This window comes from Eriocheir sinensis, chromosome 11 (genome assembly GCF_024679095.1).
Source record: "Eriocheir sinensis breed Jianghai 21 chromosome 11, ASM2467909v1, whole genome shotgun sequence".
NCBI classification, from domain to species: Eukaryota; Metazoa; Arthropoda; class Malacostraca; order Decapoda; family Varunidae; genus Eriocheir; species Eriocheir sinensis.
In genome coordinates this window covers 19,068,310-19,083,793 of record NC_066519.1, presented here as the reverse complement: position 1 = coordinate 19,083,793, position 15,484 = coordinate 19,068,310, and the positions used below count along the sequence as shown (strand labels likewise).

Here is a 15,484-nt window from a genome sequence, read left to right as displayed (position 1 = left end):
ACAGATGGTTGGAGTATTTCAGTTCGAAGAGAAATTCACGAAGAACAGTAAGAAGAGTGGAAGGAAGGAGAAATTATATTAGACTCAACATAACTCTCGAAAATCTATGTTACTCCTAAAACAAATGTAGCCTACTTCTCGTGATAAAGAATAAAAAAAAAGTGTTTCAAGTATCTCAACTAAAAGAAAAACTCGCTAAGAACAGGAAAAACAATGGTAGGAATGAGAAACTATATTAGAGTCTCCCAAACTCTTGAAAATAAGTGTTGCGCTGAAACAAATGTAGCAGAGAAGAAACAAAAGAGGGTTCCAACTATTAGCACAAAAGAAAAACTCACCAAAAACAATAAATACGGCGATATGAACGAAAAATTATATTAGCCTCAACATTACTCTTGAAAATAAGGGTTAATCCTAAAACGAATGTAGCCTACTTATCGTGGTAAAAAATAATAATAATAAAAAAAAATGTTTCAAGTATCTCAACTAAAAGAAAAAGTCGCTTAGAACAGGAAAAACAATGGTAGGAACGAGAAACTATATTAGACTCTTCCTAACTTTTGAAAATAAGTGTTGCGTTGAAAGAAATGTAGCAGAGAAGAAACAAAAGAAGGGTCCAAGCATTAGCACAAAAAGAAAAACTCACCAAGAACAATAAACAGAGTGATATGAACGAGAAATTATATTAGCCTCAACATTACTCATGAAAATAAGGGTTAATCCTAAAACAAAATTATATTAGCCTCAACATTACTCTTGAAAATAAGGGTTAATCCTAAAACATATGTACTTCTCGTGGTACAGAATAAAAAAAAAAGTGTTCTAAGTATCTCAGCTCAAAGAAAAATTCACCAAGGACAGTAAAATGCGTGACAGGAATGATACATCTTATTAGACTCTCGCCTTTACTCTTATAAATAATAGTTACATGAAAATAAAGAAGAAAAAATCGTTGCAAGTTTCTCAGTTCAAGGAAAACTAGCCAAGAACAGTATGAGGAGTGGCAGGAACGAGAAATTATATTAGACTCAACTTTACCCTTGAAAAATAAGTGTTACTCCTAAAACAAATGTAGCCTCGTTGTAAAGAAGAATATAAAGAAGTTTCCACGTATCTCAACTCAAAGAAAAAAATCACCAAGAACAGAAAATAGAGTGGAATGAACGAGTAATCTTATTATACTCTCGCCTTTACTCTTATAAATAACAGTTACATGAAAATAAAGAAGAAAAATGATTGCAAGTTTCTCAGTTCAAGGAAAACCTAACCAAGAACAGGAAATACAGTGGAAGGAACGAGAAATTATATTAGACTCAACATAACTCTTGAAAATCAGTGTTAATCCTAAAACAAATGTACTTCTCGTGGTATAGAAGAATATAAAGAAGTTTCCACGTATCTCAACTCAGAGAGAAAATCACCAAGAACAGAAAATAGAGTGGAATGAACGAGAAATCTTATTATACTCTCGCCTTTACTCTTATAAATAACAGTTACATGAAAATAAAGAAGAAAAATGATTGCCAGTTTCTCAGTTCAAGGAAAACCTAACCAAGAACAGGAAATACAGTGGAAGGAACGAGAAATTATATTAGACTCAACATATGAAACAAATGTACTTCTCGTGGTATAGAAGAATATAAAGAAGTTTCCATGTATCTCAACTCAGAGAAAAAATCACCAAGAACAGAAAATAGAGTGGAATGAACGAGAAATCTTATTATACTCTCGCCTTTACTCTTACAAATAACAGTTACATGAAAATAAAGAAGAAAAATGATTGCAAGTTTCTCAGTTCAAGGAAAACCTAACCAAGAACAGGAAATAGAATGACATGAACGAGAAATTATTTTAGCCTCAACATTACTCTTGAAAATAAGGGTTAATTCTAAAACAAATGTACTTCTCGTGGCAAATGAATATAAAAAGAAGTTTCCACGTATCTCAACTCAAAAAAACCCCTCACCAAGCACAGTAAATAGAGTGGCAGGAATGAGAAACAATATTAGATTCTGGTCCTAACTCTTATAAATAATAGTTGGAGAGAAAAAAACTGGTTCTAAGCATCAGTATATCTTACCTCCGAGGAAAAAAAAATCACCAAGAACAGAAATAAGTGTGGTAGGAAGGAGAAATTATATTAGACTCAACATAACTCTTGAAAATCAGTGTTAATCCTGAAACAAATGTACTTTTCGTGGTAAAGAAGAATAAAAAGAGGTTTCAACGTATCTCAGGTCACAGAAAACTCACCAAGAAGAGAAAGAAGAGTGGTTGGAGGGAGAAATTATATTAGACTCAACATAACTCTTGAAAATCAGTGTTAATCCTGAAACAATCGTACTTTTCGTGGTAAAGAAGAATAAAAAGAGGTTTCAACGTATCTCAGGTCACAGAAAAATCACATAGGACAGTAAATAGAGTGGAAAGGAGGAATTATATTAGACTCTCGCCCTTCCTCTTATGAATAAAAGTTACATAGAGAGAAAAAAATGTTCCAAGTATAGCTAAGTATCTTACCTCCGAGAAAAAAAACACACTAAGAACACAGTAAGAAGAGTGACAGGAACGAGAAATCATATTTGACTCTCGCCCTTCCTCTTATGAATAAAAGTTACATAGAGAGAAAAAAATGTTCCAAGTATAGCTAAGTATCTTACCTCCGAGAAAAAACACACACTAAGAACACAGTCAGAAGAGTGACAGGAACGAGAAATCATATTAGACTCTCGCCCTTCCTCTTACGAATAAAAGTTACATAGAGAGAAAAAAATGTTCCAAGTATAGCTAAGTATCTTACCTCCGAGAAGAAACACCAAGAGCACAGTAAGAAGAGTGACAGGAGCGAGAAATCATATTAGACTCTTGCCCTTGGTCCTATAAATACTAGTTATAACCTTGAGAAAAGACAGAAAAAAATAGATTCTAATTATAAGTATCAGAAAAACTCACGAAGAACGGTAAATAGAGCGGTAGGAACGAGAAACTATATTAGACTTTTTCGCTCTGACTCTTATATATGATAGTTACATGAAAAGAAAGAAAGAAGGAAAATTAGATCTAAGTATAAGTATCTTCCCTCGGAGAACAAAAAGGTCACCTAGAACAGTAAAAAGAGTGACAGGAGCGAGAAATCATATTAGACTTTCGCCTTCACTCCTATAAATATTAGTTACAGCCTTGAGAGAAGACAGAAAAAATTGGATTCTAATTATAAGTATCAGAAAAACTCACCTAAAACAGAAAATAGAGTGGCAGAAGTGAGAAATTATATTATACTTTCGCCCTTACAGAGTCTTATATATAACAATTACTTGAAAACTGATTCACTCGTCATGAGAGAAAATAAAAGGAGGTTTGAAGTGTCTTACGTTCCAAGGAAAACTCACAATAAACAGCACATGAACGAGAAATCATATTAGACATTCGCCCTTACAGAGTCTTATATATAACAATTACTTGAAAACTGATTCACTCGTCATGAGAGAAAATAAAAGGAGGTTTGAAGTGTCTTACGTTCCAAGGAAAACTCACAATAAACAGCACATGAACGAGAAATCATATTAGATATTTGCCCTTACAGAGTCTTATATATAACAATTACTTGGAAACAGATGCACTCGTCATGAGAGAAAATAAAAGAAGGTTTGAAGTGTCTTACGTTCCAAGAAAAACTCACGATAAACAGCACAGGGAGTGACATGAACGATAAATCATACTAGGCTCATAATTTCTCTTTATCAATAATAGTTACTTGAAAACAAAAGCACTCGTCATGAGAGATCATAAAAGAAGGTTCGAAGTGCCTTACGTTCCGAGGAAAACTCACAATAAACAGCACATGAACGAGAAATCATATTAGACATTCGCCCTTACAGAGTCTTATATATAACAATTACTTGAAAACTGATTCACTCGTCATGAGAGAAAATAAAAGAAGGTTTGAAGTGTCTTACGTTCCAAGAAAAACTCACGATAAACAGCACAGGGAGTGACATGAACGATAAATCATACTAGGCTTATAATTTCTCTTTATCAATAATAGTTACGTGAAAACAGATGCACTCGTTATGAGAGATAATAAAAGAAGGTTCGAAGTGCCTTACGTTCCAAGGAAAACTCACAATAAACAGCACATGAACGAGAAATCATATTAGACATTCGCCCTTACAGAGTCTTATATATAACAATTACTTGAAAACAGATACACTCGTCGTGAGAGAAAATAAATGAAGGTTCAAAGAGTCTTACGTTCCAAGGAAAGCTCACGATAAATAGCAAAGGGAGTGATATGAACGAAAAATCATATTAGACATTCACCCTTACAGAGTCTTATATATAACAATTACTTGGAAATATATGCACTCGTCGTGAGAGAAAATAAATGAAGGTTCAAAGAGTCTTACGTTCCAAGGAAAGCTCACAATAAATAGCAAAGGGAGTGATATGAACGAAAAATCATATTAGACTCATCAATTCTCTTATCAATAATAGTTACTTGAAAATAAATACACTCGTCGTGAGAAATAACAAAAGAAGGTTCAAAAAATCTTACGTTCCAAAGACAGCTTGAAAAATATGGCGCAGGGAGTGACAGGAATAAGAAATCACACTCATCGTTTCTCTTAAAAATAAATGTACCGTAACTTGAAAACAATTGAACCCCACGCAAAAAAAAATAAAAAAGAAGGTTCCATGTATCTTACGTTCCAAAGACAGCTTGAAAAATATGGCGCAGGGAATGACAGGAATAAGAAATCACACTCATCGTTTCTCTTAAAAATAAATGTACCGTAACTTGAAAACAATTGAACTTCACGCAAAAAAGAATAAAAAAGAAGGTTCCAGATGTATTAAATTGTAAAGAAAACTTATAGATAACAGCACCACACGAATGGGAAATCATATTAGACTCTCAACATTACTCTTATAAATAATAGTTACTTGAAATTAAATGCAATCGTCATAAGAGAAAATAAAAAGAAGTTTCCATGTATCTTCAGTTCCAAGGAAAGCTCACAATAAACAACACAGGGAGTGACGAACGGGAAATCAGACTCATCGTTTCTCTTAAAAATAAATGTAACTTGTTTTCAACTGAACTCCACTCAAAGAAATAATACAAAAAAAGGTTCCAGATGTATTAAATTGTATAGAAAACTTGCAAATAACAGCACGACACGAATGGGAAATAATATTAGACTCAACATTACTCTTATAAATAATAGTTTCATGAAATTAAATGCACTCGTCGTGAGAGAATAAAAAGAATGTTCCAAGTATCTTCAGCTCCAAGGAAAGCTCACGATAAACAACACAGGGAGTACCAGGAACGGGAAATCATATTAGACTCTCACTCTTACTCTTAAAAATAAATTACTTGAAATATATAAGAAGGAATAAAAACGAAGGCTCCAAATATATTAAGTTCTGAGGAAAACTTATAACAAATAGCATGCCATGACTGAGAAATCGTATTAGACCCTCAACATTGCTCTTGAAAATATGTGTTACTTCTAAAACAAATGTACCCAACCTAAGTTAAAAGAAGGTTCCAAGTATCTTCTGTTGTAAGGAGAACCCACAAAACACAGTACAGAGACACGACCCTCGACATTACTCTTAAAAATATACGCTACCTTTAGACAAATGTATATACCCAACGTAAGTTAAAAGAAGGTTCCAAGTATCTTCTGTTGTAAGGATAACCCACAAAACACAGTACAGAGACACGACCCTCGACATTACTCTTAAAAATATACGGATAACCCACAAAACACAGTACAGGGACACGACCCTCGACATTACTCTTAAAAATATACGCTACCTTTAGACAAATGTATATACCCAACGTAAGTTAAAAGAAGGTTCCAAGTATCATAAGTTCCAAGGAAAACCCACAAGACACAGCACAGGAAGTGACATGAACGAGAAATCATATTAGACCTTCAACATTACTCTAATAGAAATAACGTTACTTGAAAACAAATGTACCCAACGTAAGAAAGAACAGAAAAGAGGCTTCCACGTATCTTCAGTTCCAAGGAGATCTCACAATTCACAGCACAGGGAGTGACACGAACAAGAAATTACACCAAACTTTCACCATTACTCTTAAAACTGTAATAATTAGGTGAATAAGAAATGTACTGCACGTCGGGAAGAAAAGCAGGAGGTTCCACGTATCTTCAGTTCCAAGGAGAACCCACAAAACAGGGGTCGACACGAACGAGAAATCATATGAAACTTTCCTCACTACTCTTGAATACAGCAATAATCAGGTGAATAAGAAATGTACTCCACGTCGGGAAGAATAAAAAGAGATTCCACGTATTCAAGATCCAAGGAAAGCTCACAAAATGCAGCAGAGGGAGTGACATGAATAAAGGAGCTACCACACGGGCAACTTTACCGCCATCTTGACGCCAATACGGGCATCTTGACGCCAATACGGGCATCTTGACGCCAATACGGGCATCTTGACGCCAATATTGGTGGCTAGACGCCGCCAATCACGAGACGCCAATTATCGTCATTAAGTGAAAAGAAAAGAAAATAATGCACTTCTCCTCTTCGCTCAAGGGATGATAACCGCCGGCAATGCAAAGTTCAGACTGATCAAAAAGGTTACCTGGCGAAGTGAAAGAAGAGACAAACAGGCGCGGGAAAGGTTACCGGTGAGCTGAACAGACAGACACAGGGCCAGTTTCACAGTTCCCCATGATCGGTTAGTAAGCTCCCAAACCAATACCAGGGCCTTCGAAATTTCCTTGTATAGTGTCTGGTGTTTGTATTTAAGTTCGCAAATTGATGAAACTATACTAGAAAAGTCTTGTGTATTTAGTGTGGCATCGAAGACCTCCCCATTTTGCATTGTATGGGATTCTAGAGTTTGGTTCGGGCTGTTACGAAGACACTGTGTTGGACTGTGAAATCGGCTCACACTCACGGAAGGTTACCGCTCAAGTGGGACGACCATGAAAAAGGATTATATATATTTTTTTATCTTCTTTTCTTTCGTTTTCTTTTTTCTTTTATCGTTATTTCATCTTCTGGTATTTACTGATGCTATGGTGTGAGAGAGAGAGAGAGAGAGAGAGAGAGAGAGAGAGAGAGAGAGAGAGAGAGAGAGAGAGAGAGAGAGAGAGAGAGAGAGAGAGAGAGAGAGAGAGAGAGAGAGAGAGAGAGAGAGAGAGAATCTTTCCTTTTTCCCCTTATGCCTTTCTCTCCCTTCCTTCTCTCTTCACATTCTCCCCTTATCTTACCCTTTTTCTTCCCTTCTTTCTTACCTCCCTTTTTCAGCATCCATAGGCCTAAATAAGATATCCCGGCACTCTTAAGGTATGCGGCACTTTCTAGGAATAAGGAAGTACTAAAAACGTGTGCCAATCTCTTTAATACAATTCCCCCACGTGAAGAAGCCTAACTTAATGGCACTCTCTGAAGATGAGGATAAGTGCCATAAAACTTCCTGGCCGCGGCACTCCCAGGGTATAAGGAGGAGTGCCACAATTATGCTTTTCCCATTAAAATCATTCCCTGTATGCCGACACCTAACTCAATGGCACTCTCTAAAGATGAGGAATAGTGCCAGAAAATTCCAAGCTTGTATAAACCTAATTCTGAGGCTGTGGCACTCTCTGGGAATAAGGAAGGGCCAAAACGTGGGCCATTCCTATTAATGCGATTCCCCACTTGCAGAAACCTAACTCAATGGCACTCTCTAAAGATGAGGAATAGTGCCAGAAAATTCCAAGCTTGTATAAACCTAATTCTGAGGCTGTGGCACTCTCTGGGAATAAGGAAGTTCCAAAAACGTGTGCTAATCTCTTTAATACAATTTCCGCACGTGCAGAAACCTAACTCAATGGCACTCTCTGAAAGTTAGGGTGAGTGCTCTAAAATTTCCTGGACGTGGCACTCTGGGAATAAGGAAGCTTGCCACAGCATATGCTATTCCCACTGAAACCATTCCCAACATGCAGACATCTAACTCAATGGCACTTTCTGAAGATGAGGAATATATAGTGCCAGATATTCCTAGCACGTATGAACCTAACGCTGAGTCCTTGGCACTCTCTGGGAATAAAGAGGAGTGCCAAAAACGTATTCCATTCCCATCAATACCATTCTAAACATACAGAAACCTAAGCTCTGGTAAATGGCACTCCCTGAAGACGAGGAAGTGTTAAAATATTAGCAGCATGTATGAGCCTAATTCTGACACCGTGGCACTCTCTAAGAATAAGGTAGAGTGCGGTGGCTGAGTGGTCAGTGTGAGGGGCGGCGTCCAGTTCGTGTCCCGCCCGAAGATAAAAAAAATAAGATGGCAATTTTTCAGTCACCGCCGAGTGGCCTAAGACTACCCACATGCTGTCCTGAAAACCACCTATCAACCCGGACTCTGGATTCCTACAAGAGGCTCAAAGGGGGGCAGCACGAGTCAAGCAAGATGGCACCACTATAAACAACTTACCTGAGCCACAATTTTTTTTTTTTATTTTTTTATTTTTTACGTCCGGTAGGCTTGCTTGAGGGGCCTGGATGGTAGTCGGCCCCAGCCCGTCATGGCGCAGGCAAGTGTTTATAGTGGCGCCATCTTCTGGACTGGGATCTACCACCAAGCCCCACCACGAAAGTCTACCGGCGTCATTCCACTTCCATTTCCCCTTAATCCCATTCCCACCACGGAGAAACCTAACTCCTGGTCCTTGGCACTCCCTGAAGATGAGGAAGAGTGCCAGAGCATATTACCTAACGCTCTGGAGGCACGGTAATGAGGTAGATGGGAAGGGAAGGGTGCCAGGGAGGAGGGGAGGGTGACAGGGGAAGGGAGGTCATGGTGGAGGGCGTGGCAAGGTGAGCGCTCAAGTTTCAACTGCAATCTACCTGTGAGTGGTCTTGGCCAGGTGAGACGATGGATATTATGTGTTTCGGGCGCTTCCAAATGTGAGGCGTCCCTTGAAGGTGTAATAAATGGACGAGGAGGAGGAGGAGGAGGAGGAGGAGGAGGAGGAGGACATGGACGAGGAGGAGGAGGAGGAGGAGGAGGAGGTGGAGGATTAGAATGACAAGGATGACGACGACGATGAGGAAGACGAGAAGGAGGAGGAGGAAGAGAAGGAGGAGGAGGAGGAGGAGGAGGAGGAGGAGGAGGAAAAGAACGAAAAGGAAAAAAAAAAAGGAATAAGTAGGAGGAGAAGGAAGAGAAAAAAGAAGTACAAGTAGAAGAAGAAGTAAAGGGAGGAGAAGGAAGAGAGAAAAAGGAAGAGGGAAAGGAGAAGGAAAAGAACGAAGAGGAGAAGAAGGAACAAGTAGGAGAAGAAGGAAGAAGAGAAAAAGGAAGACAAGTAAGATAAGAAAGCAACAAAGAAGGAAGAGAAAGAGGAGAAGGAAGAGAAAAGAAGGAAGAGGGAAAGGAGGAGGAAAGGAACGAAGAGGAGAAAAAAAAGAACAATTAAGAGGAGAAGGAAGATAAACAAAGGACAAGTAAGAGAAGTAAGTGGAGAAGAAGGAAGAGAAAGAGAAGAAGGAGAAAAACAAGGAGGTGAAAAAAACACGTAGGAGGAGAAGGAAGAAGAGAAAAGAAGACAAGTAGGAAGAGGAGGAGGAAGAGGAGGAGGAGGATATGAAGCAGCGAAAGAAAGAGGAATACAAGGAAGAGGAAGAAGAGGAAAATAAGAACCAAGAAGATGAACAGGAGAAAAGAGAAAGGAGGAGGAAGAGAAAGGAAGCATAAACAAGAAGAAAAGGAGGAAGAGGAGGAAGAAAAGAACCAGGAAGATGGAGAGAAAGAAAAAGAGGAAGAAGAAGAAACGGAAAAATAAACAAGAAGAAAAGGAGGAAGAGGAGGAAGAAAAGAACCAGAAAGATGGACATGAAAAGAAAAAAAAAGAGGAAGAAGAAGAAAAGGAAGAGTAAACAAGAAGAAAACGAGGAAGACAAAGACGAGCGGTAAAAGGAGGAGAGGGAAGAGAAGGGAAAAAGAAGAGGAAGAGGAAGAGGAGGGGACGGATAAGCAGGGATTAGTGTATATTTAATAGAGGGGTGAGGGGAGATAGGGGACGAAGAGGAGGGAAGGGAAGATAAAGGGAAGATAAAGGGAGGAGAAGAAGGGAGAGGGAAGGGAGAGAAAATATCAAAAGGAAATGAGGGGAAAGGAAAGGGAAGTAGAAGAAAAAGTAGAAAACGAAGGGAAGAAAGAAAGAAAGATATGGAGAAAGAAAAAATAGAAAGGAAGAGAAAGGAAAAGAGGAAGAGAAAAGGGAAATAGAGGGTGCGAAGAAGGAAAAGAGAGGAATGGAAGAGGGAGGTGAAACAGAAGGGAAGATAAGGGGAGAATAAGGGAGAGGGAAGGGAGAGAAAGACATAAAGGAGAGGAAGGAAAAATCAAAAGGAAAGGAGGTGAAAGGAAAAGGGAAGTGGAAGAAAAAGTAAAAAGGAAGGGAAGAAAGAAAGAAAGATGGAGAAAGAATAAATATAAGGGAAGAGAAAAGAGAAAGAGAAGATGCGAAGAAGGGAAGAAGGGAAAAAGAGATAAGGGAGGTAAGGAGGAAGGGATGATAAAAGGGTAACACAAAGGGAGAATGAGAAGGGAGAGGGAAGGGAGAGAAAGGCATAAAAGGAAAAGAGGAAAGATGAAAAGGAGAGAAGGGGAAGTAGAGAATTAAGAAGAGCAAAACAAAACAAAAGAAGAGAATAAATAGGAGGGAGAGGAGGAATACGGTGAATAGACGACAAAGAAACACAGGAGATGGAGAAAAACAAAATAAAGATAGACATAAAAAAACAGATTAATTCACCACACACAGCACGGTTTTAGAAAGAGTAGGTTATGTCTTACTAATCTTTCTTCTATCATAAAGCAATCGATTCGGTAAACAAAGAAAAAAGATTGACACACACACACACACACACACACACACACACACACACACAGCACGGTTTTAGAAAGAGTAGATCATGTCTTACTAATCTTTCTCCTATCATAAAGCAATCGATTCGGTCAACAAAGAAAAAAGATTGATACATGTAGCTTTTAGTACGGCGTTCGATAAGCTTCTAACTAAGGGCTGTGAAATATATGACTTGACTGACGTTTATAAATGGTTGGAGAGCTTTTTAAGAAGGGTGATATTAATTATGGGCCGGGCAGGACAAGTAGTTATGGGGTTAAGTTTATAAATGGATGAAGCGAGAAAGGGAAATGGGAGGTGCGAAGAAGGGAAAGAGGGGAAAGGAGATAATAGGGAGGTAAGAAAGAAGGAGACAAAGGGAGAGAAAAGGGGAGAATGAGAAGGGTGAGGAGAGTGCGATGTTAGTTAGGTTTTGGTGGCATGAGACCCGGGCAGGACACGCAGCAATGGGGTTAAGTTTGCAAATGGACGAAGGGCTTTAATAAGGGTGATATCAATAAGGTTCTGTTGGTAAGAGAGCCGGGCAGGACACGTAGCAATGGGCTTAAGTTTGCAAATGGACGAAGGGCTTTAATAAGGGTGATATTAATAAGGTTCTGTTGGTAAGAGACCCGGGCAGGACACGCAGCAATGGGCTTAAGTTTGCAAATGGACGAAGGGCTTTAATAAGGGTGATATTAATAAGGTTCTGTTGGTAAGAGACCCGGGCAGGAGACGCAGCAATGACCTAAAGTTGCATACATTTAGATTCAACAAGGAAAAAGGCAAGGATTGATTTACTAATAGAGTGGTGGATGAGTGGAACAGGCTCGGCGGTCATGTGGTGAGTGCCAACACGATAGACACCTTCAAGAATAGGTTCGATAGATTCATGGATAGAGAGGATGGGTGGTGAGAGGTGGGGTTAGGTTTACAGGAGCTAGCCATTGTAAGCCTTCCAGTCTCTTATGTTCTAAAAGGTGGGGAGAAAGGATGGACGGGAAAGGAAGGGAGGAGGAGGAAGGGAAGGGAGCGGAATGTGAGGATGAGGAAAGGGAGAGGAGAGGCAGGGAAAATGAAGGGAGTGGTAGGAAGGGAAAGGTAAGGGAGGGTAAATAAAAGGATGGGAAAGGGAGGAGAAATGATGGGAAGGGAAAGGAAAATGAAGGGAGGGGAAGGGAGGGGAAAAAAGGGAAGGGAGAAGGAAGGGGATATGAAAAGAGAGGAGAAGGGAGGGAAGGTAGGAAATAAGGGGAAGGGAAAGGGAGAAGAGGGGTAAATGAGGGAGGGAACTGAAAGGAAGGGAGGGAAGGAAGGGAAAGGAAAGGAGAGGGGAAGGGATATGAAGGAAGAGGAGATGAGGGAAGGGGGAAGGATAGGAAAGGGAAAATGAAGGGAAGGGATGGGGTAGGGAAGGGAGGGGAAGGGAGAAGAAAGGGGGTAAATGAGGGGAGGGGATATGAGAGGAAGGGAGGGGAAGGGAAGGGAGGGGATATGAAGGGAGGGGAAATAAGGGGAAGGGAAGGGAGGGGAAGGGAAGGGAGTGGGTATGAAGGGAGGGGAAATTAAGGGAAGGGAAGGGAAGGGAGTGGATATGAAGGGAGGGGAAATTAGGGGAAGGGAAGGGAAGGGAAGGGAGGGGAAGGGAAATAAAAGCGAATTCCCTTCTTTACGACTACTCGTCAGCGAGACAACACTGTATCAAGGGAGGGAAGGGAAGGGAAGGGAGGGGAAGGGAGGGGGAAGGGAGGAAGGGGAGGAAGGGGAGGAAGGGAGGGATGAAAAATTTGACTGCCACTAACTGCAATGACGATAACTCTCTCTCTCTCTCTCTCTCTCACAACAACATTTTCATTCTTTCTCTCTCTCTCTCTTTCTTTCATCCTGCAAAATCTGTCGGCGGTGGTGGTGGTGGAAGCTCAGAGATAAGGCTCATCCACCAGCTACCCGCCTCGTCACGTACGGAGGAGCTCGGTGAAGGGGAGGAAAAGCGAGTCTCAATGTGCTTATGTATACGGAAAATAAACTGATGATGTGATTGGTCCAGAGCCTCCCCCTGTATCCACCAATCGTGTGCGAGGATTAAAAATGGGGTGGATTTGAAGTGGTTTTATAGATGGGAGATTATTTAACTTTATTTTGTTGATAGTTATGAGGGTAGTGATGGTGATGGTAGTGGTAGTAGTAGTAGTAGTAGAAGTAGTAGTGGTAGTAGTAGTAGTAGTAGTAGTAGTAGTAGTAGTAGTAGTAGTAGTAGTAGTAACAACTTTCTCTCTATCTCTTTCTCTCACACATACACACACACAAGAAAAAAATAGGCCTACACACACACACACACACACACACACACACACGTACACAAACAAACACACAAACACACATACCTGCTGATGACTCGTTTGGAGGGGTAGACGGTGAGGCTGTTGCTGTTGTTGTTGTTGTTGTTGTTGTTGTTGTGGGTGGTGATGGAGGGGGAGGGCGGGGGTGGGGGGGCGGCACTGGGACCACAGCAGCACCGTCGTCAGCAGCACCACCACACTGCCCCCCACAAGCACCCCACGGACACTCACCCTCATGCTCGGCGGGCGTGGGCGTGGGCGTGGGCGTGGGCGTGGGTGTGGGTGTGTGGTGTGGGTGCGCCCCCCCTACACCTCTCCACCATACCCAGTTTACGGTGGGGGCGTGGGCGGGTCCTGGTAGTGGGCGGCCGTGGGTGTGGGTGGAGGTATCGTGGTGGTGGTGGTGGTGGTTAGGTTAGGAGTGGAATGCTGTAGTGGAAGCGGTGATTGGAATGGTGGAGGAATGTTATAGTAGTGGTGATAGTGGTAGTAATAGTACTGGTGGTAGTGGTAGTAGTAGTAGTAGTAGTAGTGGTAGTTATCTCTCTCTCTCTATCTCTCTCTTCCTCTCGTCGTCAATTTGCTATCTGTAATAAAAAAGAAAGATAATATTAACAACCAATTACATTATTATTATTATTATTATTATTATTATTATTATTATTATTATTATTATTATTACTTTCACACCATCTTAATCCCTTCCCTCCCCCTTCTCTTCTCTTTCCTTCTCTTCTTCCATTTTTTCTCCTCTCTCCCTCTTTCCTTTGTCTTCCTCTCTCTCTCTCTTTTCACTTGTTCTTCCCTTCTTCCCCTTCCTTACCTCCCTTTCGTCTTTCCACTTAACTTTCCTCTTCCTTTTCTTCCCTTCCATCTCTTCTTCGTTTCTTCTACTCTCCTTTCCCTTCTTCCTTTGTCTTCCTCTCTCTCTCTTTCCTCTTGTTCTTCCCTTCTTCCCCTCTCTTTCTTCCCTTCTTCCCCTTCCTTATTCTCTTCTTACTTGTTTTCCCCTTCCTTCTCTTCCCTTCCATCTCTCCTTCGTTTCTTCTACTCTCCTTTCCCTTCTTCCTTTGTCTTCCTCTCTCTCTCTTTCCTCTTGTTCTTCCCTTCTCTTTCTTCCCTTCTTCCCCTTCCTTACCTCTTCTTACTTGTTTTCCCCTTCCTTCTCTTCCCTTCCATCTCTCCTTCGTTTCTTCTACTCTCCTTTCCCTTCTTCCTTTGTCTTCCTCTCTCTCTCTTTCCTCTTGTTCTTCCCTTCCTCCCCTTCCCTCCTTCTTCCTTCCCTTCCCTTCCATCTCTCCTTCGTTTCTTCCACTCTCCTTTCCCTCCTTCCTTCCTTCACTCCACTTTCCTTTTCCACTTATTTCTCCCTCTTTTCCTCCCTTCCTCATTCCCCCTTTCCTCTTTCCACTTAACTTTCCTTCTTCCTTCCTTTCCACTATCTCTTCCTCCTTCACGCCCTCCACCTCCATTCCCTTCCTCCTCCTCCTCCTCCCTCTCTCACCCTTCTTCATACCCTTCACTCCTCCTCCTCCCTTCCTCCCTCTCTCTTCTTATCCTATCTCTTCCGTCTTCGCTTACGCCCTTCCCTCCATCTTCCCTTCTCTCCCTTCTTCATCCACTCCCTCTCTTTCTCCTCCTCTTCCACAGTCTCTCCCTTCTTCCCTCTCCTCCCTTCCACCTCCTTCTCTCCTCCTCTCCCTTCTTTATAAACTCCAGTCCCTCTCTTCCATCCCTCCCTCCCCTCCTCCTCCTCCTCCTCCACTTACACACACGCACCTCCCCGCTATCACCTGTCATCCCCCTTAATTAGGCAGTCGCAGGTGGGCGCCAGGTGGGTCCGGGTGACTAGGTGTGGTGTAATCAGCAGTATACTAATGAGTTGATACATTAATGGGGGGGGGAGGGGGGCAGGAAGGGGTAAAGGGGATGGGAGGGGTAAGGGGCTGTGTGTGTGTGTGTGTGTGTGTGTGTGTGTGTGTGTGTGTGTGTGTGTGTGTGTGTTACCCTTTCATTTCCTTCCGCTCCCTTTCCTTCCCTTCTTCTTCCTCCCTTCCTTCCTCCCTCCCCTCTCTCTTAATCCATCCCCCCCTTTCTCCCTTTCCCATTCTCTCTTCCCTCTCCTACCCCACCCCCCTTTTCTCTCTCTATCTCCCCTCTCCTACCCCACCCCCCTTTTCTCTCTTCTATCTCCCCCTCTCCTCAATCCCCCCCCCCCTCTCTCTCCCTCCTTTTCATTCTCTCCTCCCC

General features: G+C 41.4%; 1 protein-coding gene across 6 annotated transcripts in view; it reads right to left on the bottom strand.

The window, feature by feature from the left end:
• The window catches only part of LOC126997011 (D-glucuronyl C5-epimerase B-like), a 114,234-nt gene that overhangs the window by 29,919 nt on the left and 68,831 nt on the right, over positions 1-15,484 (bottom strand). For all 6 annotated transcript variants that reach the window (XR_007751818.1, XR_007751813.1, XR_007751817.1 and 3 more), the window contains exon 2: positions 13,280-13,821. Coding sequence is in view for 1 of the 6 variants with exons in the window: in XM_050858048.1 (XP_050714005.1) it covers positions 13,280-13,471 (192 nt within the window). In the remaining 5 variants the exon portion in view is untranslated. The remainder of the gene's footprint in view (positions 1-13,279; positions 13,822-15,484) is intronic.